The following is an 18,779-nucleotide window of genomic DNA, read 5'->3' on the forward strand; positions in this document are numbered from 1 at the left end:
AGCTAAGATTCCTGGTGAGATTTTCAAAGGCAACTAAGTGATTTAGAGGTACAAATCAACAGGACTTGTGGAAGAATTTTTCAAAGGCACCAAACTCCTACTTGTGCCTTTGAAAGATGTACCCATGTGCTCCTAACTAACTTTGAGACACAAGGTGGCTGAGGTCATATATTTTATTAGACCTCACCCACTTTGTCTCTCTAATATCCTAAAAGCTAACCCAGCTAAGCACTGTTGAAAAATCCCACCTTCTATCCTAAATGTCCATATCTTCATCTGTTTGCTGTCTAAGGGCTTGCCTACACAAACAATTGGTTTACACCACTTTTGCTGGTGGGTTTCTTCATAAAGAACCTGTCCACTAGGCGCTAGACTGCGTGCCTCCGCTCATTTTCTTTAGCACCTGGCCCTGAAGTTGAGCCTCTGTCGAAGAGGTGCTCAGTCTCTAGCAGGTGATCTAGAAAAAGAATGCCTCCATATCGCAACTGTTTTAACAGTGGGACCATGAAAGCCCTTCCTGAGACATTTAGTGTATATTGTCTGAATTTATTTTCCTTGACACTATTCATTGCAACAAATGAGAACTCTGTTCTACCATTTTCATGTAGAATACATGGTAAGTATTACCAAAACCAGGTGATCGAGGTGGGCTGCTGCAATGCTTTGACATCAAAGGCTAGATTTAGAGCTGTTGAGAGTCTCTAACTCTGAATTCCCTTGTCCTGCCCAGACTGTAAATCTACCTGCACTAGCCGGCTGCTCACTAACTCACTTGCCATGAACTAAACGTTCATGTAGATAAGCTCTTAGACTGCTCTTATCCCTCCCTTCTTTTGGTCTATTAAGAATACACAGGATAAGTCAGAAAACATTTATTGTGGACATACTTATTCTAGTGCTCCTAGGAGGATTATATGGGAGAATTTCAGCTGTTTGATGTTTGAAAAACGTGTTGATATGGGAGACTGTATGAAGAAATGTGGGAAGGATGTGATTTCCAGGAAAAAACATTTTGTCCTTTCTCTATAGTCATTTTTCTCCAGATGTGTAAGATAGACCAACTTCCATGCCAGAGATGCATCCTTTGGTTCCAGAATGCAGGCCTCCCAGAACTCTTGGTATTCTGTCTGGTTTTGTTTCTACAATGGTGACTCCAATATTTACCTCTGGAATAGTATATGATCTTGCTTGGAGGCTGATATTTTTCTTTTGTGGTTTAGATGGTGTCAAAAGGAAATTCTTAGATATTTCACTATTTTCTGCTATACAGTTTTTGATGGTTTCTCAAAATAATTTGGCTTCTGTGAGTGAAATCGTGAACTCATTGAAGTCAATAGCAAAACTCCTATATAGGTTCTTACACCACTCACATCACTGTAGTATCTGCATGCCTTCCAGTAGTGCATTAAGCAACGTGACTCACATCTGTCATGTGTGGTTTGTTCTCTTAGCCTTTCCCCAATGGGAGAGTTGTGCATGTGTAGTGTTTTGATTTTTCCAGTAGAGATGTGTGTGTGTGTGTTGCCATGTGTTTATGTTAGAGAAGGCAAGCTCAAAGAAATAGGCCTTGCACTTACAGTGGAAGGTTTGTGATATTTTTTAGTTCCTGGGGGAGTTCGTTCCACAGCCTCAGTCTGGCCCATAAGGTAGTTCTGTCTCATGCACAAATTAGCTTTTTTCTTAATATAGAGAGTTCCACTGTGCCAGAGCAGTGAGTTGTCGGTAATGGTCTTTATTCTGAAGCCTTAGTTAACCTTGGGCCCAGGTCATTGAACCCCAAGAAGACAATGACAGAGGCCTTGAACTCAATTCAAAATTCAATGAAGCCAGCGTAGAGAGTGGGAATTGTCATTGCTACATAGTTTGGGGTCAAAGCTCAGGCTACAACATACAATATGTGAAATCCATGAATGCATTTGCCAATGCACTGATTCGGCCTCAACGTGAGTAGTGTGTTCCATTATGGGCACCACTTTTCAGGAACAATATGGACAAATTGGAGAAAGTCCAGAGAAGAGCAACAAAAATTATTACAGATCTAGAAAACATGATGTATGAGGGATGATTGAAAAAATTGGGTGTGTTAAGACTGAAAAAGACTGAGAGGGGACATAACAGTTTTCAAGTACATAAAAAGTTGTTACAAGGAGGAGAGAGGTAAATTGTTCTCGTTAACCTCTGATGAGAGGACATGAAGCAATGGGCCTAAATTGCAGCAGTTTAGGTTGGACATTAGGAAAAACTCCTAACTGTTAGGATGGTGAAGCACTGGCATAAATTGCCAAGGGAGGCTGTGGAATCTCCATCATTGGAGATTTTTAAGAGCAGGTTAGAATAATAGAATATCAGCGTTGGAAGGGACCTCAGAAGGTCATCTAGTCCAACCCCCTGCTCAAAGAAGAATCAATCCCCATTTTTTGCCCCAGATCCCTAAATGTCCCCTTCAAGGATTGAACTCACAACCCTGGTTTTAGCAGGCCAATGCTCAAACCACTGAGCTATCCCTCCCCCCACGTTAGACAAATACCTGTTAGGGATGATCTAGATAATACTAAGTCCTGCCATGAGTTCAGGGGACTGGACTAGATGACCTTCTGAGGTCCCTTCCAGTCCTACAATTCTATGATTCCATGTTCCTAAAAAAAGCTATTTTTAAATACACAGAAAAAAGTAATACTTCAAAGAGTCCATATAAAAAAACCCACAAAACATTTTAAAGTAGGAATACTTTTGTACCTCTTTTGTGGAAAGAATATCTCAGTGGAGGTTCTGGGGTATATCCCTGGAAGATTCAGATATTCCAACCTAGGAGACAGATGAGGCAAGGAGAAGTCAGCTTCCTTCAGCAGAGCGTCATACAAGACAATTGAAGCTCATTGAAGACGATAGAAAGATTCTCAGTGACTTAAGTGGGCTTTGGATCAGGCACCTCCTGAGAAAAGTAGCCCTTTAAGAAATGACAAAGGACACTGGAAAATTTTCTACCGTTAGACTCCTAGCTGGCTAAAATAATGTTTATGATTTACCCTAGGCAAGTCTATAATCCATAATACACCAGGTATTTCCATGTTGGCTGAACATCTGTTGTTGCTGAAGCAGAAAGCCTGCAATCCAACTCAGCTGAAATATGGTTTCTAAATGCAATTTGGCCCCATTCACAAGGGCCAGACATACCATGTTAGAATCAGCTTTACTAGGAAGTTAATTTAAACAGAATTCCTTGGCCCAAATTGAATGGAGTTGTGCATTAAGAATTTTGCATTTTATACCACAAACCTCTAAAACAAACAAGTTAAATAAACACAGCAAGATAAACTAAGAGAAGGCATTTGAAACTAAAAATAATTAGAGATGGACCCAAACCAAAATCCACAATCTGATCACCCCTGAACACTGAGGTGAGGAAAACTGGCATTTGATTCTCTTGTTACCTGGGTCCATCTCTAAAAAAATAAAATGAAAGGGACCATGACAGGAATGGCATAATGCAAGTACATAATCTAAATGTTACCAAATAAGAACGGCAACTTTATATTGTATTTTTGTTAGAGATGTTTATTTCTTTCCTCGCTTCCTCTTTCACAACCAAGATGTGATTTTGAAACACAAGCAAATAAATGTCAAATCCTTTCTGCCTCTGTTCTGCCATTCCATGTCTGAAATTCTGCCAAACTGAAAATTTCCATTCAGACTGACTGGCATTTGCTGAACTGATTTTTTTCTTTAACACTTATTTTCAAAAATAGTGGAAACTTTGTGCAACTTTTGCTGTTTTTATGCATGGAATTTTAAGAGCAGCTGCCTCTGTGGATCTATTTCATAATGGTACATTTTGTCCTATGGATACTCTGAAAACCCCCACAAAAAAACTTTGGAACCACTTGTTAATCTTGGTTCTCTATGGTGCCAAACATGCATAAAAAGCCAGTACCAGCCAATTTACTCCCATGCCAAGCCGAGAAAAGAGAAACTTATAATCAACAGAGTCAATAAGATCAGTGGCAAGTTTGTTAAAATCTTACCCCCCCCCCCCCCCCCGTCCCCTTTTGAAAGAAAAACAAGAGATTGTGCAGACTTTGGCTTCATCTCTCTGCTTTTACTAATATATGAGATCACCATTTTTCATTTTTTTTTTAATGATTAAATTGAATAGCTAGAATAATATGCACATGGAAAGCGTTGGAGCAGAATTGCTTATGGGAAATTCCTTATGTAAAAGAAGCCTTTGATGTTAACTGTAGAGAGCATTCTCTCCAGCCTGAAGTTTGTGACATTGATTTGAAGAGGAACAATGTGGTGATGTACTGAGTTGGGGAATCCCCATCAGTTATGCTGTTAGCTGGTAAAAAGCAGTAGCATTTTGGAAGAATCTGCACTATATGATACGTGGCTGTGATTTTTTTGTATAATGAAGGAAAATGAATCCCCTGTTAATTAATTCAGTAGCTGTGCAGACCTAAAAAATCTCTCTCTCTCCCTTTCTCCCAGCTACCCGTTTCCTCCAATTCCCAGGGTCTACTTGTTGTTCCTTTTTTACACAGGGATGGGGGGAAAGACTAATGACCGTTTGAATGCAGGAGATTTTAAAATGTGATTATTCCCAGACTAAAAACTAAATACCATTAGGGTGGAATTTAGGTCCATGAAGACGGAATTATGTATCAAAAATTTAAAAGAAAAATACCTCAATAAAACAGTCTTATTAAAAAACACATCTGAAATGGAAAGGTAAGACTATCCTTTCCCACCTGTCTTCCCTCCTCCTGGAAACATTGGAGCAGAATGAAACACAGTGTTCCAAATAACCTTAGCTTGGATCACTGAACCCCACTGCCTTGTGCACTTTCCGTAGAAAGGCTCATTCAGAATTACAGCTGGGTCTGGTGACCCCATCACAACAGAGTCCAGGAAGCAGCAAAGTCATGGAACATGACTGCAGTCCTTTCAGCACTACAAAATATGCGTCTGTTAATGATTCTGGACTGGGTGTACTTTGAGTCGCTGTTCATTTCTGGATGGTGACCCCATTTTGGCTATTTTATTTCAATAAAAAAGTTTCAATTTTGAAATCAGTTTTGCCACATCAACTGGATTTGTCACTGGCCTGTACATGGTCTAAGGCAGTGTTTCTCAAACTGTGTGTTGGTACCCCAGAGTGGGTCATGACCCCATTTTAACGGATTGCCAGGGCTGTCACCTGGGGCTGAAGCTGAAGCCTGAGCCCCACCGCCCTGGGCTGAAGCCGAAACCTGAGGGCTTCAGCCTTGGGCAGCGGAGCTCAGGCTACAGGCCCCCTGCCTGCAGCTGAAGCCCTTGGGCTTCGACTTTGGCCCCTACACCAGAGGCAGCGGGGCTCAGGCAGGCTCAGGCTTCAGTTCCCCCTCCTGGGATTATGTAGTAATTTTTGTTGTCAGAAAGGTGTTGTGGTGCAATAAGTTTGAGAACCCCTGGCTTAAGGCAGGAGCTTCATTATTCCCTTCTGTGAAGTGAAAATATTGACGCTTACCTACTTGTTTTAGGTGTTAGTCTAGTGTCTTGAGCTGTTTCTCATTTTTGGTTACATTTTGCTCTTGGGTCAGGAAGTTTGTGTTGTTGAGCCTGGGAAGTAATTACATGTAGGAGTGGAACGTGCTGTCATTTGAATTATTCTCTAGTATTTTGCGGTGGAGGAAATGTTTGCTTCTCTGGTTGAGACGGAGGAGCAAAAGGAAAGAGTGTGGTGCATCATGGGAGATGTAATCTGACCAGGGAGCCCATTCTGTAGACAAGAATGGGAGCATGAGACATCTGAATTATACCTCCCATGAGGTATTGTAGCCTCATTTCAGAATCAATATATTTCATATTTCGGCTTTCCATTTTTCTGTGGAAATTTTTGACAAAAGTTATATTTTTGTTTGTTTGTTGTCTAAATTTTCCACAAGGGGGGAAACAAAACAAAACAAAACAAAACAAAACAAACAAACAAACAACCCCCTCAGTTCCCCTCCCCCCCACACATTTTCTGACCCGTTGTAGCTCAGATATCATGAGGATGAAAGCCATATACGTAGGTCGGTAGAAAGATCGATAGGAGGGAATCTGAGGCTTGCTGGAAGTCCCAAAGGTCAGGCTCCTGTTTTTCTAGGCTGTCTGAAGAGAGCCTGTGGTCCAAGCCTGTTCACTCTGAGTAACTAATAATAGCCACACCTAGCTCTCTTATATAGGTGATTCCATTGATAGCTCTCAAAGTGCTTCACAAAGGAGCTCAGTATTATTTTACAGTTGGGGAAACTGAGGTACAGAGAAGTGCTATGACTTGCCCAAGGTCTCCCAGCAGGCCAGTGGTATGTCTCCTGAGCTCCGGTCCAATGATTTTTCTCACTAGACCACACTATTCCAGGGCTGACACGCCTTTTTTTCTTTTTATGCTTTTAGCGTCATTCTAGGTTTTCTAATATCTTTATTATAAGGACTGGATATATATAATTTCAAGTGTGTTCAATTTCTGCCTCTCTGTAGTAAAATATTAGGTTGCGCTGGTTATTTTCTGGATTCTTTCTGAAATATTTAGATTTTTTTCCTGGCTAGCATATATTGCTGTATGTTTCCAGTACATCTAAGTTTCCCTGAAGGCTATGTTGAATGGGTGTTAATATGACCAGGTAATCAGTACATAGCAATCATTTAGTGGGAGTCCCATGTTTGGGGATTGTTCCAGGAGGGTTATTAGATCACTGATGTATGAAAATGGTCCAATTATATCCCTGTTTTCTCTCCTTATTTTCTTGAAGACCCCTGTTTGGATGTTGTTTATTTTTAAACCTATGTTTGATATTTAGCATATGGATATAATTGTCATATATTTTTCCCACCAATACTACTATGTAGCAATTTAAGGTTCAATCCTGGGTGCCATGTTGAATCAGAAGCTTTATACAGATTTACAAAGCAGGCAAATATCTTCCCTGAGTTTTTGTTTTTATCTTATCTAATCTATCTATCTATCATTTTGTTGTATTCTGGTAGCATCACAATGTGCTAAGCACTGTGTCCACACAGGAAGACACAAGCATTGGTAGGTTAAAAATGTGGCAGGCAGTTCATTTCTCAGGGAGAAATTGAATTTGGTTTTCATGGACTATACTACCGTCGGTCAGACATTGTATTACTAGTTTATTGAGGCTGCTACAGAATAGTTTTCTGATGTTGCTGCTAACACAGATAGTTCTATCATCGTTTGGGTTCTGGATATCTATGCTTGCATTTACTGAGTTAATTAGTCCCTCTGCCCATATATCAGGTAAGTGTTTGGATTGGAGAGTTAGGTTAAATAACTTCAGAAGGGCAACTGGATGTACTGTATTCAGTGTTGTTTCAAAATCTTTTTTGATATCTTATTTAAGCCATAATTTTCTGTGTTTGTTTCTGAAGGATTTTCTTTAGTTTCAGTATTGTAATAAGGGTGTCCAGGGGGGTTGGTAGTTTTAATGGTGTTCTCAGATATAATTGTCTGTTTTTGTTCTCAAGGCAATTTGGATTATTTTGCCATATTCTGTACAGATTTTGTCATTCATGATTGCTGGGGTTTGTTTCTTCTTTTAAAATGTGTTTAAATTCTTTTCAAATTAGCCAGAAGAAACTGGTGTTTATCAAATTCCTTGCTTTAATTGTACTGGGGTGTTTTATGTTAGAGTACTGATTTGTGCTTTCACAGTGTGTTATAATAAACAAGTGGCACACAGTCCTGCGCATCCTTACACACACGTGTGAAGTGAGTAGCTTCATTACATATTGGAAATAATATATAATTTGCAATACTTAATGAAGCTGTATTTGAATATGAGAGAGCATGTTTCCAAAAGAATATTGAATGTCTTCACTGTAAAGCTTGTAATTAGAGCTGGGTTGAAGTTCTCTTTGTAGAACTTAAAAAAAACAAAAAACAAAAACAAAAATGGCTTTTTACCAATTTGAAAATTGTTGTGGAAAATTTTCAATTTGTTCAAATTTTTCAGGGTTTTCACAGAAATCTGGAAACCAAAAATTTTTCATTAAAGGTTTGCAAAATCCCCACACCAGAAGTATTTATCAAAAATGGTATTTGACAATCAAAATTTTTTTGGTTTCATGTAGTTGTCCAAAAACTTTTAAAAAATACACAATAAATTAAAAAGAAAATGTGGAATTAAAAAAACCTTATAAAAATAATTAGTGTTGTCCCACCAGTTTTAAGTGTAATACAGGATTAAGTGTAATATATTATTGGCTATTGTTAATGAAGTTGCATCACCACGCATGGATGTTTGTGTGTGTTACTGAAGGAAAGTTGGTTTCTTGCTTGCGAGTATCTCTCTCTTAATAGTTAATGAAATTGCAGTGAGCCCCACTTGATAAGGAATTAGCACATGTTGGGGAGGGGCGAGGGGAATGTGGCATTAAGCCATATCTGCATTTCCCCATCTTCTCAGTCATGCTGAGGCCCTGACTAAAGCTGCTCTAATTTATGCTTAGCTGAAATGGCCTCAAAGGGGCCTCCAAAATCCAACACCTGGAGCATCTTAGCCACACCCCCACCCTGGCCACACCTCTAGTATGATCCCCTAATCTATTGGCTGTTGCATGGTGGCTGCAGAGGAGGATGGTGGAACCATTCTCCTGATTTTACACTCACCAGGGAATCCCACTTATACCAGATTATTCTCCAGTGATCAGTTTCACAACTATGTCACTGAAGCAGTTTAAACTGGCAGCAACAAGTTGAGCACTTGCACAAGACTATCCTCTTATAGTGGACAAATAAACTGTTTACAATATCATAAAGTACTTTCCTATAACCCAGGCCTGTTTAAAAAAACAACAACAAAAAATAAACAAAAACTCCAAAGCAGTAAAAATCTGGAAGTAGAATCTGCTGGTGATAGTATATTTTCTCTCAGAAGCAAGAGAGAGAAGGCCAAAGAGAATCCCAAAGAAATACAAAAATGAAGAAAGAGGGAAAGAGTTGTGCAGAAAAGTGAGACAAATTTTCTTGATCCCAAAGTAGAGTGTAATAAAGTTACAGTAACTTTCAGAACAAACTATACTAAGATGGAAGCAGTAACATACAAATCGTTAATAACTGCAGACTATTTGTGCAAACCCATTTTCACTGGTTGCATTTACACCAATTGCAGGAAGACCAGAGCATCTAGAATAACCTGAGAAAGGAGTCAGGGTAAATATTGGATCCTTCCAGATTTTGGTTCCATTAATTAAATAGAGAATACATTTAGCTGCTTTGACTGAACCTTAAAAGTCTGAATCATGATGCATCCCACCACAGCAGTGCCACAGATAACTGGATTTAGCACCTGGTTCCTGCCATACCAGAAAATGTTGATTCCCCCCACTCTGCAAATGTAACTTTCTCAGTAGAGAACAAGTGTTGACGCTCTCAGAATGCCAATGGATCTTGGTACAGCAAAGATACAGATCTGGCCAGCTTTTGACTCCAACCCTCCAAATTCCATTGCCTAAAGAGAGTCTTTATTACAACACTTCAGAAATCCCAGCACAACAGCACCACAAAAACCCAGTTCTGGCACCTGGATCCTGCTAAATTTTGGCTACAAATCCCAGAAATGGTGTCATCAAAATAAAAAGCAAGTGTTGCTTCTACTAATCAACTGAAAAATCTGGACCTGGATAAATCCCGATAAAGGAAAGATGCAAAAACTCTAATTTGGCGCTGATATCTTGCTGTATCCAGCTAAGTTTTGGCTACATACCCTGCTTATAGTCTAAATTTAGTACACATGCAGTTTCTCCTAATCCATCAAAAAATCCAGATCCCTATGTATGAATCTGATGGTACAGTTTCTGGGTTTGTGGCCAAAATTTGGCAGGATCCAAATGCTAGATCTGATGCTTTTTGTGCTGCTGTTGTACTGGAAGGTGTTGTGTTTGGTGTGCTATAGAAATGGACAAGCATGTTCTGTATTTAGGCAGTAGAATTCAGGGGTTTGAGGCCAAGTCTTGGCAGGATTTAGCAGGATCCAGATGCTGGTCATGGGTTTTTGTGGCACTGCTGTGCAGGGATATATTTGCATCTAATGTTTTTTGTTCCTGGAATAAGAGAGCGCCAAATTGGCTCTCTATTGAAGCAGTGGCATTTGCAGGTTGGGGGCAAAAAACTGTCTGGAACCAGGTGCACAATATGGGTTTTTGTGGCACTATTGCACTGGGATGCTCTGGATTCTTTCTGAGTGTAAAACAAGCAGCTACACTTGTTCTTTACTTATGTAGTAGCTTTAAGGGAGCTAGGACCAAAAATTGGGTGGACCCACCAAAATCCGGCAGGATCCAGCTTTTACCTTTTTCCCTGAGGGAGAGAGGCAGCCTGACTGACAGGCAGAAATCTGATCCTGTGAAAGACACAGAGAGCCAATGGGAGGCAGAGATCCATCAGTTTGGACTGGAGGCCCCTGGAGGAGAACCAGAGGAAAAACCACCGAATTGAGCTCTGTCAGTGGCGCTTACTGCTTCCAAGGGGGAAGTGCTGGGAAATAATTAATGTTTTTATTAAATTTGGAGGGAATTTTTTGCAGCCGATCGCCTTGCGTTACCTTCAGGTGGGTCTTTCCAGCAACTTTTTACGTAGCTCCAGATAATTGCATGGTTGTGGGTTGCAAAAATGATCCTTTAAACCAGGATAGCTGTGTCTCGCTCGCTCGCTCGCTACTCCCGTTAGGTGCAAAGCGAGTCATGTTGTTCGCCATTACTAGTTCTGCACACGTTTGCGAATCAGAGCTGCCAGTTACACAGATCGCTCTAGGGATACAGCAGGAGTGTAAATAAATACCTCGCCTCTTGTTTTGCTTTCCGCTGCTGTAAAAAGTGGGTTTTGCTCCGTGTTTTAACCTGGCACTTGCTTAGAACCCAGGTGAAAGCAGGGAAGGGAGGGTTGTTTTTATGAATGGGACTCTTTGAGGTTAATTAGCTATGCAAATTCAAGCAGTTCATTCATGGTTTCGTTTTTTTTTTAAATCTAAAAGCCATCTTGTATTCCCCTCTAGGCTGATTGGAGAGCAGATCCCGAGGAAATCTTCAGGTCAAATGCCCAGAAAATAAAAACACTGAGCTAAGACTTGGAAGAGCCGCAGAATGGATGGATTTTATGACCAGCAAGTGCCTTACATGGTCACCAACGTGAGTGATCAGTTCAAAAGTTGGTGTTTATTAACTTGACTCCGACTTATTTCTCTGGGGGAGTTTTGCGTCCATAGTATCTGCTTTGTTACCGCTGTAGGGACGACTCTTCATCTAGGGGTCGTGCCTGCAAGATGGGCTTATCGTCTAGTTATTTGAATAACGCAAAATATTCTTTAAAGCCAATTTTTGGATCATGTTTTTCAAAAAAGTAAAACCATGCACACGATCAGTAGAAGAGGAGGGCACCGGCAGCAGCTGCATGCAAAGTTTCTGGCTGTGTTTGCCTGCAACACCAAGAAGAATGAAGTTGAGGCAAACGTTAACACTTCTTGTTTTCAGGATTTTTGCAAGCAATTTTACAAATAACGTTTGGAAACAAAGCAGCCTGCTAGAATGTCTTTATCCGAATTCTCCTGAACAGTTTAAGCAAAGGGCATTTTTATGCTATTGTGTGCCGGATTGCTAAATATATATTTTAGTACTGTGTTGCAGCCGGAGCATATTGCAAATGTATCTATACTGGTAGAAGTATACATGGATAAATAGGAATGTGTTGCATCTAGGCACAAGTAGGAAGGATGTTAGGTACCCAGCATAATCCTCTGCTGTAAATTTGTCTGTAGAAATTAAGATAGAAACTGTAGGATAGTCATTTTCTCTGTGGAATATGTAAAGAATCCATGTAGGTTTTGTTTAAATGTGGAAATCTGAGGGTTGTGTGTGTGCGTGTTTTAAAGTAACTGATCTTTCCTGTTTATAGAATCCGCGTGGGAGAAACTGCAATGAGAGACCAACAAATGTCAGGAAAAGAAAATTCATTAACAGAGACCTGGCTCATGATTCAGAAGGTGAGGGCTCACTCCCTTCTCCCCCACCCCACCCCGCCCGTGATTAATTTAATAATGCAGAGAAGCTAAATAAGACAAGAAAATTGCATTTAAGGTTGTGACACAAACTGGCAAAGGCAATTAACTGGTAAAGTTGCTATTCCTTCCTGACTCACCCTGTTCTGTTTTAGATATTGTTGCACATATGGCTCATAAATGTCACTCCCTGAGGTGAGAATTTTGCAGTATCTGACACAGTACCACAAGTGAAGGATACACTACAACCCAGCATCTTCACCTTCAGGCCTTGCCTACCCTCGGCTTCTTTCACATTTTCCACTCTTGCTACCACTGTGCAATTCCACTAGTGATAGCAAGAGGGCCAGCACTAGTGTAGACCAGCGGCTGGTATTCTAACCACGGTGCTTGTGCCGGGCTGGAGGGCAAGACAGAACACCAGCCGTTTCTTCTGGCCTGTCCTCTATGCTGGCATTTGCACTGTTGAAACCACCAGTGGAGTTGGTGCTGGTAGTTCCTTCCATCCATGGGAAATTTAAGCAAGAAAGTCTAGTCTGGACCAGGCTTGGGAGGGCCCAACTTTTTGTAGTCTGCACTCATATAACAGCCATGTTAAAGTCAGTGGCACTAGTTGCGTGAATAAGGTGAGCATGATGTACTCCTACTTGACAAGGGTCAGTGTAGCTTCCACACACACTCGCCAAACACTGTGTGCACCCATGTAACCCTTCTCACAGTAAGATGAGCAGAGACCCCTGCATCGGTGTGCTTAAAATCCCTGCAAAAATGCCCGTTCACAGCACACATCTAAAGCAAAACCACTTGCTGTTTTTCCTTAGTGCCAAAATAAACACAGGGCATCATCCCCTCATGTGGACTAATAGCCTGTAACATTTAAACACATATCTGCCAATATCATAGGAAAAGGAAGTATCTTTCCAAAAGTTAATAACCTTCAAAAACATTGGCTCATCGGTTCAGACATCATGCTAAGTTCTAGCTCAGGGTAAATTTTCATACTGAGTTGCTAAAATCTCTGAAAATAGGGACCACAAATGGGATCAAATTCCGCCCTGACTTACACCCAGTATGACCCCATGCGTGTCAGTGCGGTTGCATGGGATGTAAAGCAGCATAACATTTTGTCCGTGGGCGAGGTGGTGCCACTTTAATTTCAAATCTATGTATGATGCTAATACAGTGGAATCAATATGTATCAAAGCAGAATTATCACTAAAACATAAAAGACTAACACCTTACTTAACTCCATGTCTAATAGAGCTGCTGGGTATCTTTCCTTTTACATTTTGTTTGCTGTATTCTGCCCTTTACTTATTTGGATATGGTGTTCTAAAAAATCGAATCCCTACTTAGGCAAAATTCCCAGAGAAGTCAATTAGAGTTTTGCCGGAGTGAAGATTGCAGGAAGAGGCCTGTATTGTGTAAGGAGAAATAGATCATTTGAATGAGAGGTTATCATCTTAACTTCTCTCTGAGTTACTTAATAGGCGTTATTTGCTATAAAAGCAAACTTAAAAGATTGTGATTATTATTTCAGGAGTCAATTAAATATTACTGTAGTGTGTATACCTCTTATGGAAAAAAGAGTAGAATAATCATTAATTGCAATCAGGGTCTATCTGTTTTTTTTATCAGTATGTAAGGTTGCCAAAGTAAAATTCACAGGCATTGTTCTTCAGGAAAATATTTTTTCTAGTGTGGTTTCATCTTATGGGAAGATTAAAGGTGTGCGTCTTTTATATGTGTCTTTCTCTTTCTTCAGAACTCTTTCAAGATCTGAGCCAATTACAGGAGACATGGCTTGCAGAAGGTAAGGGGGAAAACTGCTTGTAAAAAGAGGAAAAACAACTCTGGAGAAAAAAAAAAAGTCCTGAACTTGCTGTCTTAATGTTCAGCCCAATTAATTGAGCTCTAAAAGAGCCACCTCATGTGTCATGCATACATTAGAGCCTCTGATGAGTTTGTCTTTGGGGACTCTGGGGCTGCTCTACCCAGTGTCATCACAAATTACCAGGAGAAATTGCTTCCAGCTCACAATCACATCTGCTTTTGGCAAGAACTAATGCACCAAGACTTCAAGTTCTAAGTCTCTGTTCAGATTTTAATTGCAATTGATCAGGTTTATATTATTGTACCTCGAGAGACTGCATACAGCCAGAACTGGGCTTGCTGTTTCCTTTACAGCAGCACATATAATTATTTGGTGTTCTGGTGGAGTACTTTTCTGATGGCAGAAATTAGTTTCTCTGGGTTCATCGGGACGGGATGCTTCAAGATTTAAGTGCAAGTGTCTTCTTTCCACCTTGTTCACAATACAGAACATTAGGTGTGTATCAAATACTTAATAAGGAAAGATTTCTTTTTTCATAAGCCTTTTGATATTGTGTATAAGTTAATTTTTTTTCTTCATGTCTTACTTTTTATAGGACTGTATATTGGGAACTAATTGGAAATCTGAGATTTGTCATTTTACATTTTTGGATATTTCAAGTAACCCTTCAAGGCTCATGATATTGATTGAGATTGATGGTTTTAAAAACACTAATATTGAAATCTGAATTTAGATTAGCTATTGAGATATGGGTAATAAAAAGGAGGACATACTGTTACAGGAGAACTTCAACAAAATTTAGAGGAGCTTTCTGCTGCTCGAGGTGTATTTGTTCACTTCAGTAATTTATGTTTATTATTTAATACTGTTTATTTTGAGTATGAAGATTCTTATGCATTGTCTGTCTCATATTATATTAAAGATTTTTTTTGGTTGAACTTTAAATGGAAAACTTTTATAGCCAAATTGAACATGATTTTAATTTGAACTAACATAATTTCTGTGAATTTACCCTGATTTAGGCAGTGTGGGTGTTCACGTGTTTTATTTTTAGCATATTATACTAGGATTATACACTATTGTTGTTTACTGAATAGATGTTTTGTTTCTCTGGGAGAGGGGAGAATTGCACACGACTGCTTACCATGGAAAGAAGGAAATATTGCTGGTGGCTACTTGGCATCAGGCTGATTTTTTGATAACCATGCATGTTGTTGGTCAAGCTGTTAGCCTGTAAGTTTGTTTGTTTTACTGATTGTTTTAATTCTCTTAGCATGAATTTTTGCCTTTAGTATGTGTCTTTGTCAAGATAGAATCAAAAATTCTTTAATGAAGTTATGGAATGGAGTTGGAATATAAGTATTAGTATATTTTTTAAATTACTGAAAATAGGGTGTATTGCAACAGGGTAGTCTTATACTATAATCATCAGATAAAACAGTGACTGTCTATCTTAAATGGTAATTTTATCAAGGATCTGTTACTGTGTCTAATCTCATTCATTTTAACAATCTAGAAGGTTGTCAAAACACTAATTAAAAAGTATGATTTTTTTATGATAAAACAACTTTTAGTTTTATTTTTGGTGGCATGAAACTTCTTTTTGTTCCTGGAAATGATAAAAAAAATTATCCTAAATCAAAAAGATTCTTGGCAGGTTGGTAATGTATGTGCAGAGCCATTTAGTAAATAGAAAAAAAAATGGAAATCAAGATAGACTTATGTCATTTCTGTCGGTATACAAAGGGTTGTAGTGGTGATTTTTACTTTTGAACTACTTTTGTTTCTTAAGAGTAAATGAATTTTTTTCAGTGCTCTTAAGTTTTCCCTTATGTTTTTAAACAGCGTCTAGTTTGACAGATCAAAGTGAGGTGTCTAGACCTTTGTAAGTTAGGCTGAGGACAGCTTGTAAATATTGTTAATATCATATGGTAAGTATAAAAAGTTACTTTTTATCAGGAAAGAAATACCCAGACTGCTGAGTTTTACATTTATATTTAATTATATATTTCTACAGGGTATTAAACTTACATATTATACGTATTCCAGTATTATGAAAATGTTTTAGCAAAACTATAAATTTCAGACCACTACCATTTAATTCTCATTTAGAATAATCTGCCCCCCCCCCCAGCTTTACAGGCTTTGCAGAGAATCTGTAAGAGCTTAAGACAAAAAATCAGGACCCTGTTTCTGATCCTGTTTATAGCCTCTGACGCCTTTTGTAATTATGATGTTTTTAAAAAAATCTTCATAAATAAAAGTTTGTAAACTTGCACTGGTATTTACAATATACTGGTGTTAAGGATGCTATATTTTAGCTCTGCTGAAATGACTGCATGGATGACTTGTTTACCCATTGCTAGATTTGTTCATTTATGTCCTCCTGGACCTTCATAAACTAGAAATCTGCCAATTTGGCAGCATCAGTAATGTTTACATATTTCTTTTCATGATGCTCTGTAGCCAGGAAAGTGACCATGAAATTTTAAGAGCAATGGCAACTGACCAGGTTTCTCCTGCGAGTTCAGAACCCCATTGGGGAGTAACCAGGTCAGAAAATAAAGAGAGTCAAGGGAGTTACAATGTATCAAGGGAGTTACAATGTATCACACGCGAAGAATGTTGCAAAAAATTATCAAGGCGCCTTTCGTACTTGGGACGTTTTAGCCAGCATGTTTTTATGGAACAGGGTGCTTTGTTGTTTTCTGTGAAGAATCTTAGTAATAAACAACTAAACACAAAGGGGTTTATTCTCTTCTCAGTACTTGTACACAACTTCTATGGTAAATAACAGGATTTGCAAATGTATATTAAAGGACAAAAATAATCCAAAGTACAAAATGTAAACAGATTATTGTATTAGTTTGTTTATGTAATATATTTATTACCACCCCCAACCCCAGAAACTAAATGCCACTTGTAGAAAAGTTATGATGTGTTATACTTGCTTCTGCAGTACTTGAATTCTACAAAATAAGTAGCTTTTTCTTCATGTTCTATTAAATGCATCAGGAAGAACACCCACATTATTTTGAGGTAAAATTTAAACTGAATGTCATTTCCCAAAATCAGTAGGTGGGGGATGGAAAATAATTTTGAACTATTTTCTGATGCCATAATTTGCAAGTGGAAGGATTTTAATAATTGTTTCCACTATTAAACTTGGAAACGAAGAGTTAAAATTGCTTATTGCCAGCCAAGACAAATATTGTTCAGATAATGTCTTTGTTTTTTTATTTAAGTACTGTGGCAGCTACATTTTGTCATGATAATATTGTATAATGCCTTTATTGATTCTGTATATTTGGAATTATATTGCAGTTGGCAGGTAGCAATTATTCAGTGACTTGAGATAAATTGGTTCAAATATTAATCTAATGCTATCTCATCATGGTTGCTTCTATGTATTCTGGAACAAACAGGAAAGAAAAGAAACTCTTCGCCACGGAAAGCCTGCTATGCGTTGTGGAAGCACTTGGGGTGGGAGAATAATAGACAACAGAAAAGCATAGTATTTATTAAAAATGGCTATTCTAGTATTTCTGTCACTAATTCCTGGCCGAAACTTGATAGAGACGAGTAAAAGGCTTCCAAAATGAATATAGGTAACTAAGCTATTCAATAGATTAACTTTTTAAAACAATAGATCTATATGATGGAGTCCCTTCTTTGGTAGTAATAATGAGAATTTATCACATAAAACTCATTAATATTTATTGTATTTTTTGATCTAGTGCAAGGTAATAGCTTTACAATAAAAGATGCAGGTAACGGGTTTGTTTTCTCACCGCAGTTTCTAGCTAGCCAGGCACAGCAGGGGTGTCTCTCCCAAGTTTTCCAAACTGAAAAAGGCACCCCACACTGATTTCTGTAAAACATTTATATTTCTGCTACCAATTAATGGTTAAATTTGGGATGAACTCCCAATAAATGGTTTCCGTAATCTCTGCTACCATTGTCAAGTCTGTGTACACATGATTTGGTGTTTCCCAATGAATTATCCCTAAATGCACATATATGAAAGCGATCACTTAATCTGCATTGTTCAGTAATGCTCAAATTCCCATTTTTAACAGAATATAAAACTTTAGGGCTTGACCCTCAGCCGGTATAAATCGTAGTCGCTCCATTGATTTCAGTGGAGCTATGCTGATTTGCACCAGCTGTGGATCTGGCTTCTTAGCTGTCTGCTGCCCTATAATGAACCCCACCTTTGGTAAGAACACTAATCTGACTGTCGGGTATACAACCATTAAGTACTGTATCTGAATATGTATGTATTTAGTGAACGAACATGGTCAAACCGCTTCACATCTTGGTTGAAGTTTGCCAGGTAGGGAATGTTCTGAAAGGGAATAAAAACATGTTAAAGATGAGATTTGTAGCACAGTGAATCATTTCCCTTTTTTGGAGTTCTGGACAGTTAGTGGATTTGACTTTTAAATACTTGAAGTGAATGCCCGATTTCAAAAATCTCTGCACAACAAATGGAGAAAAATTGGATTTGGCAAAATGGTGCTAATCTTTTATAAAATTGTTGGTCCTAAAGGTGTGCCCATTACTAATCTGGGGGTTTCTTCTTCGATGAAAAAAACAGATTAGTAATTTTGTCCCACTGCATAGTTACTTACTGACTATGAAGGACATAGCAGATGTAAAATGTGAATGTGCATTTTAAACCAACTTCTATATTATTCTGCATAAAAGTTGAAGTCAAAAACAAAGGCCAGATCTTGCAAACCCCTCTTCATCTTAGTATACACCAAGAATGGCTTGCAGGATCTGGCCCCTAGTTTTTAAGCTACACATACGTTTATATGTCAGAGCAGGTCACTTGGAAAAAAACAAAAGTTTGGTTGCTTTGACAGCACATCTAGTGTTCACTTGGTCATGATATTTGCCGTTTA

At 38.7% G+C, this 18,779-nt stretch overlaps 1 protein-coding gene across 7 annotated transcripts in view; it reads left to right on the forward strand.

Moving 5' to 3' along the window:
* Window positions 1-11,124: 11,124 nt before the first annotated feature.
* The window catches only part of ETV1 (ETS variant transcription factor 1), a 70,863-nt gene continuing 63,208 nt past the window's right edge, over window positions 11,125-18,779 (forward strand). For 3 of the 7 annotated variants that reach the window (XM_077809375.1, XM_077809378.1, XM_077809377.1), the window contains exons 1-3: window positions 11,125-11,169; window positions 11,933-12,020; window positions 13,801-13,848. In XM_077809375.1, coding sequence (XP_077665501.1) covers window positions 11,125-11,169; window positions 11,933-12,020; window positions 13,801-13,848 — 181 coding nt within the window. Of the gene's footprint in view, window positions 11,170-11,932; window positions 12,021-13,800; window positions 13,849-14,303; window positions 14,365-18,779 lie in introns of those variants that run through there. The other 4 variants (XM_077809380.1, XM_077809382.1, XM_077809381.1 and 1 more) reach the window with 2 other exon arrangements.

Source organism: Eretmochelys imbricata, chromosome 2, assembly GCF_965152235.1.
Source record: "Eretmochelys imbricata isolate rEreImb1 chromosome 2, rEreImb1.hap1, whole genome shotgun sequence".
Taxonomy (NCBI): Eukaryota; Metazoa; Chordata; order Testudines; family Cheloniidae; genus Eretmochelys; species Eretmochelys imbricata.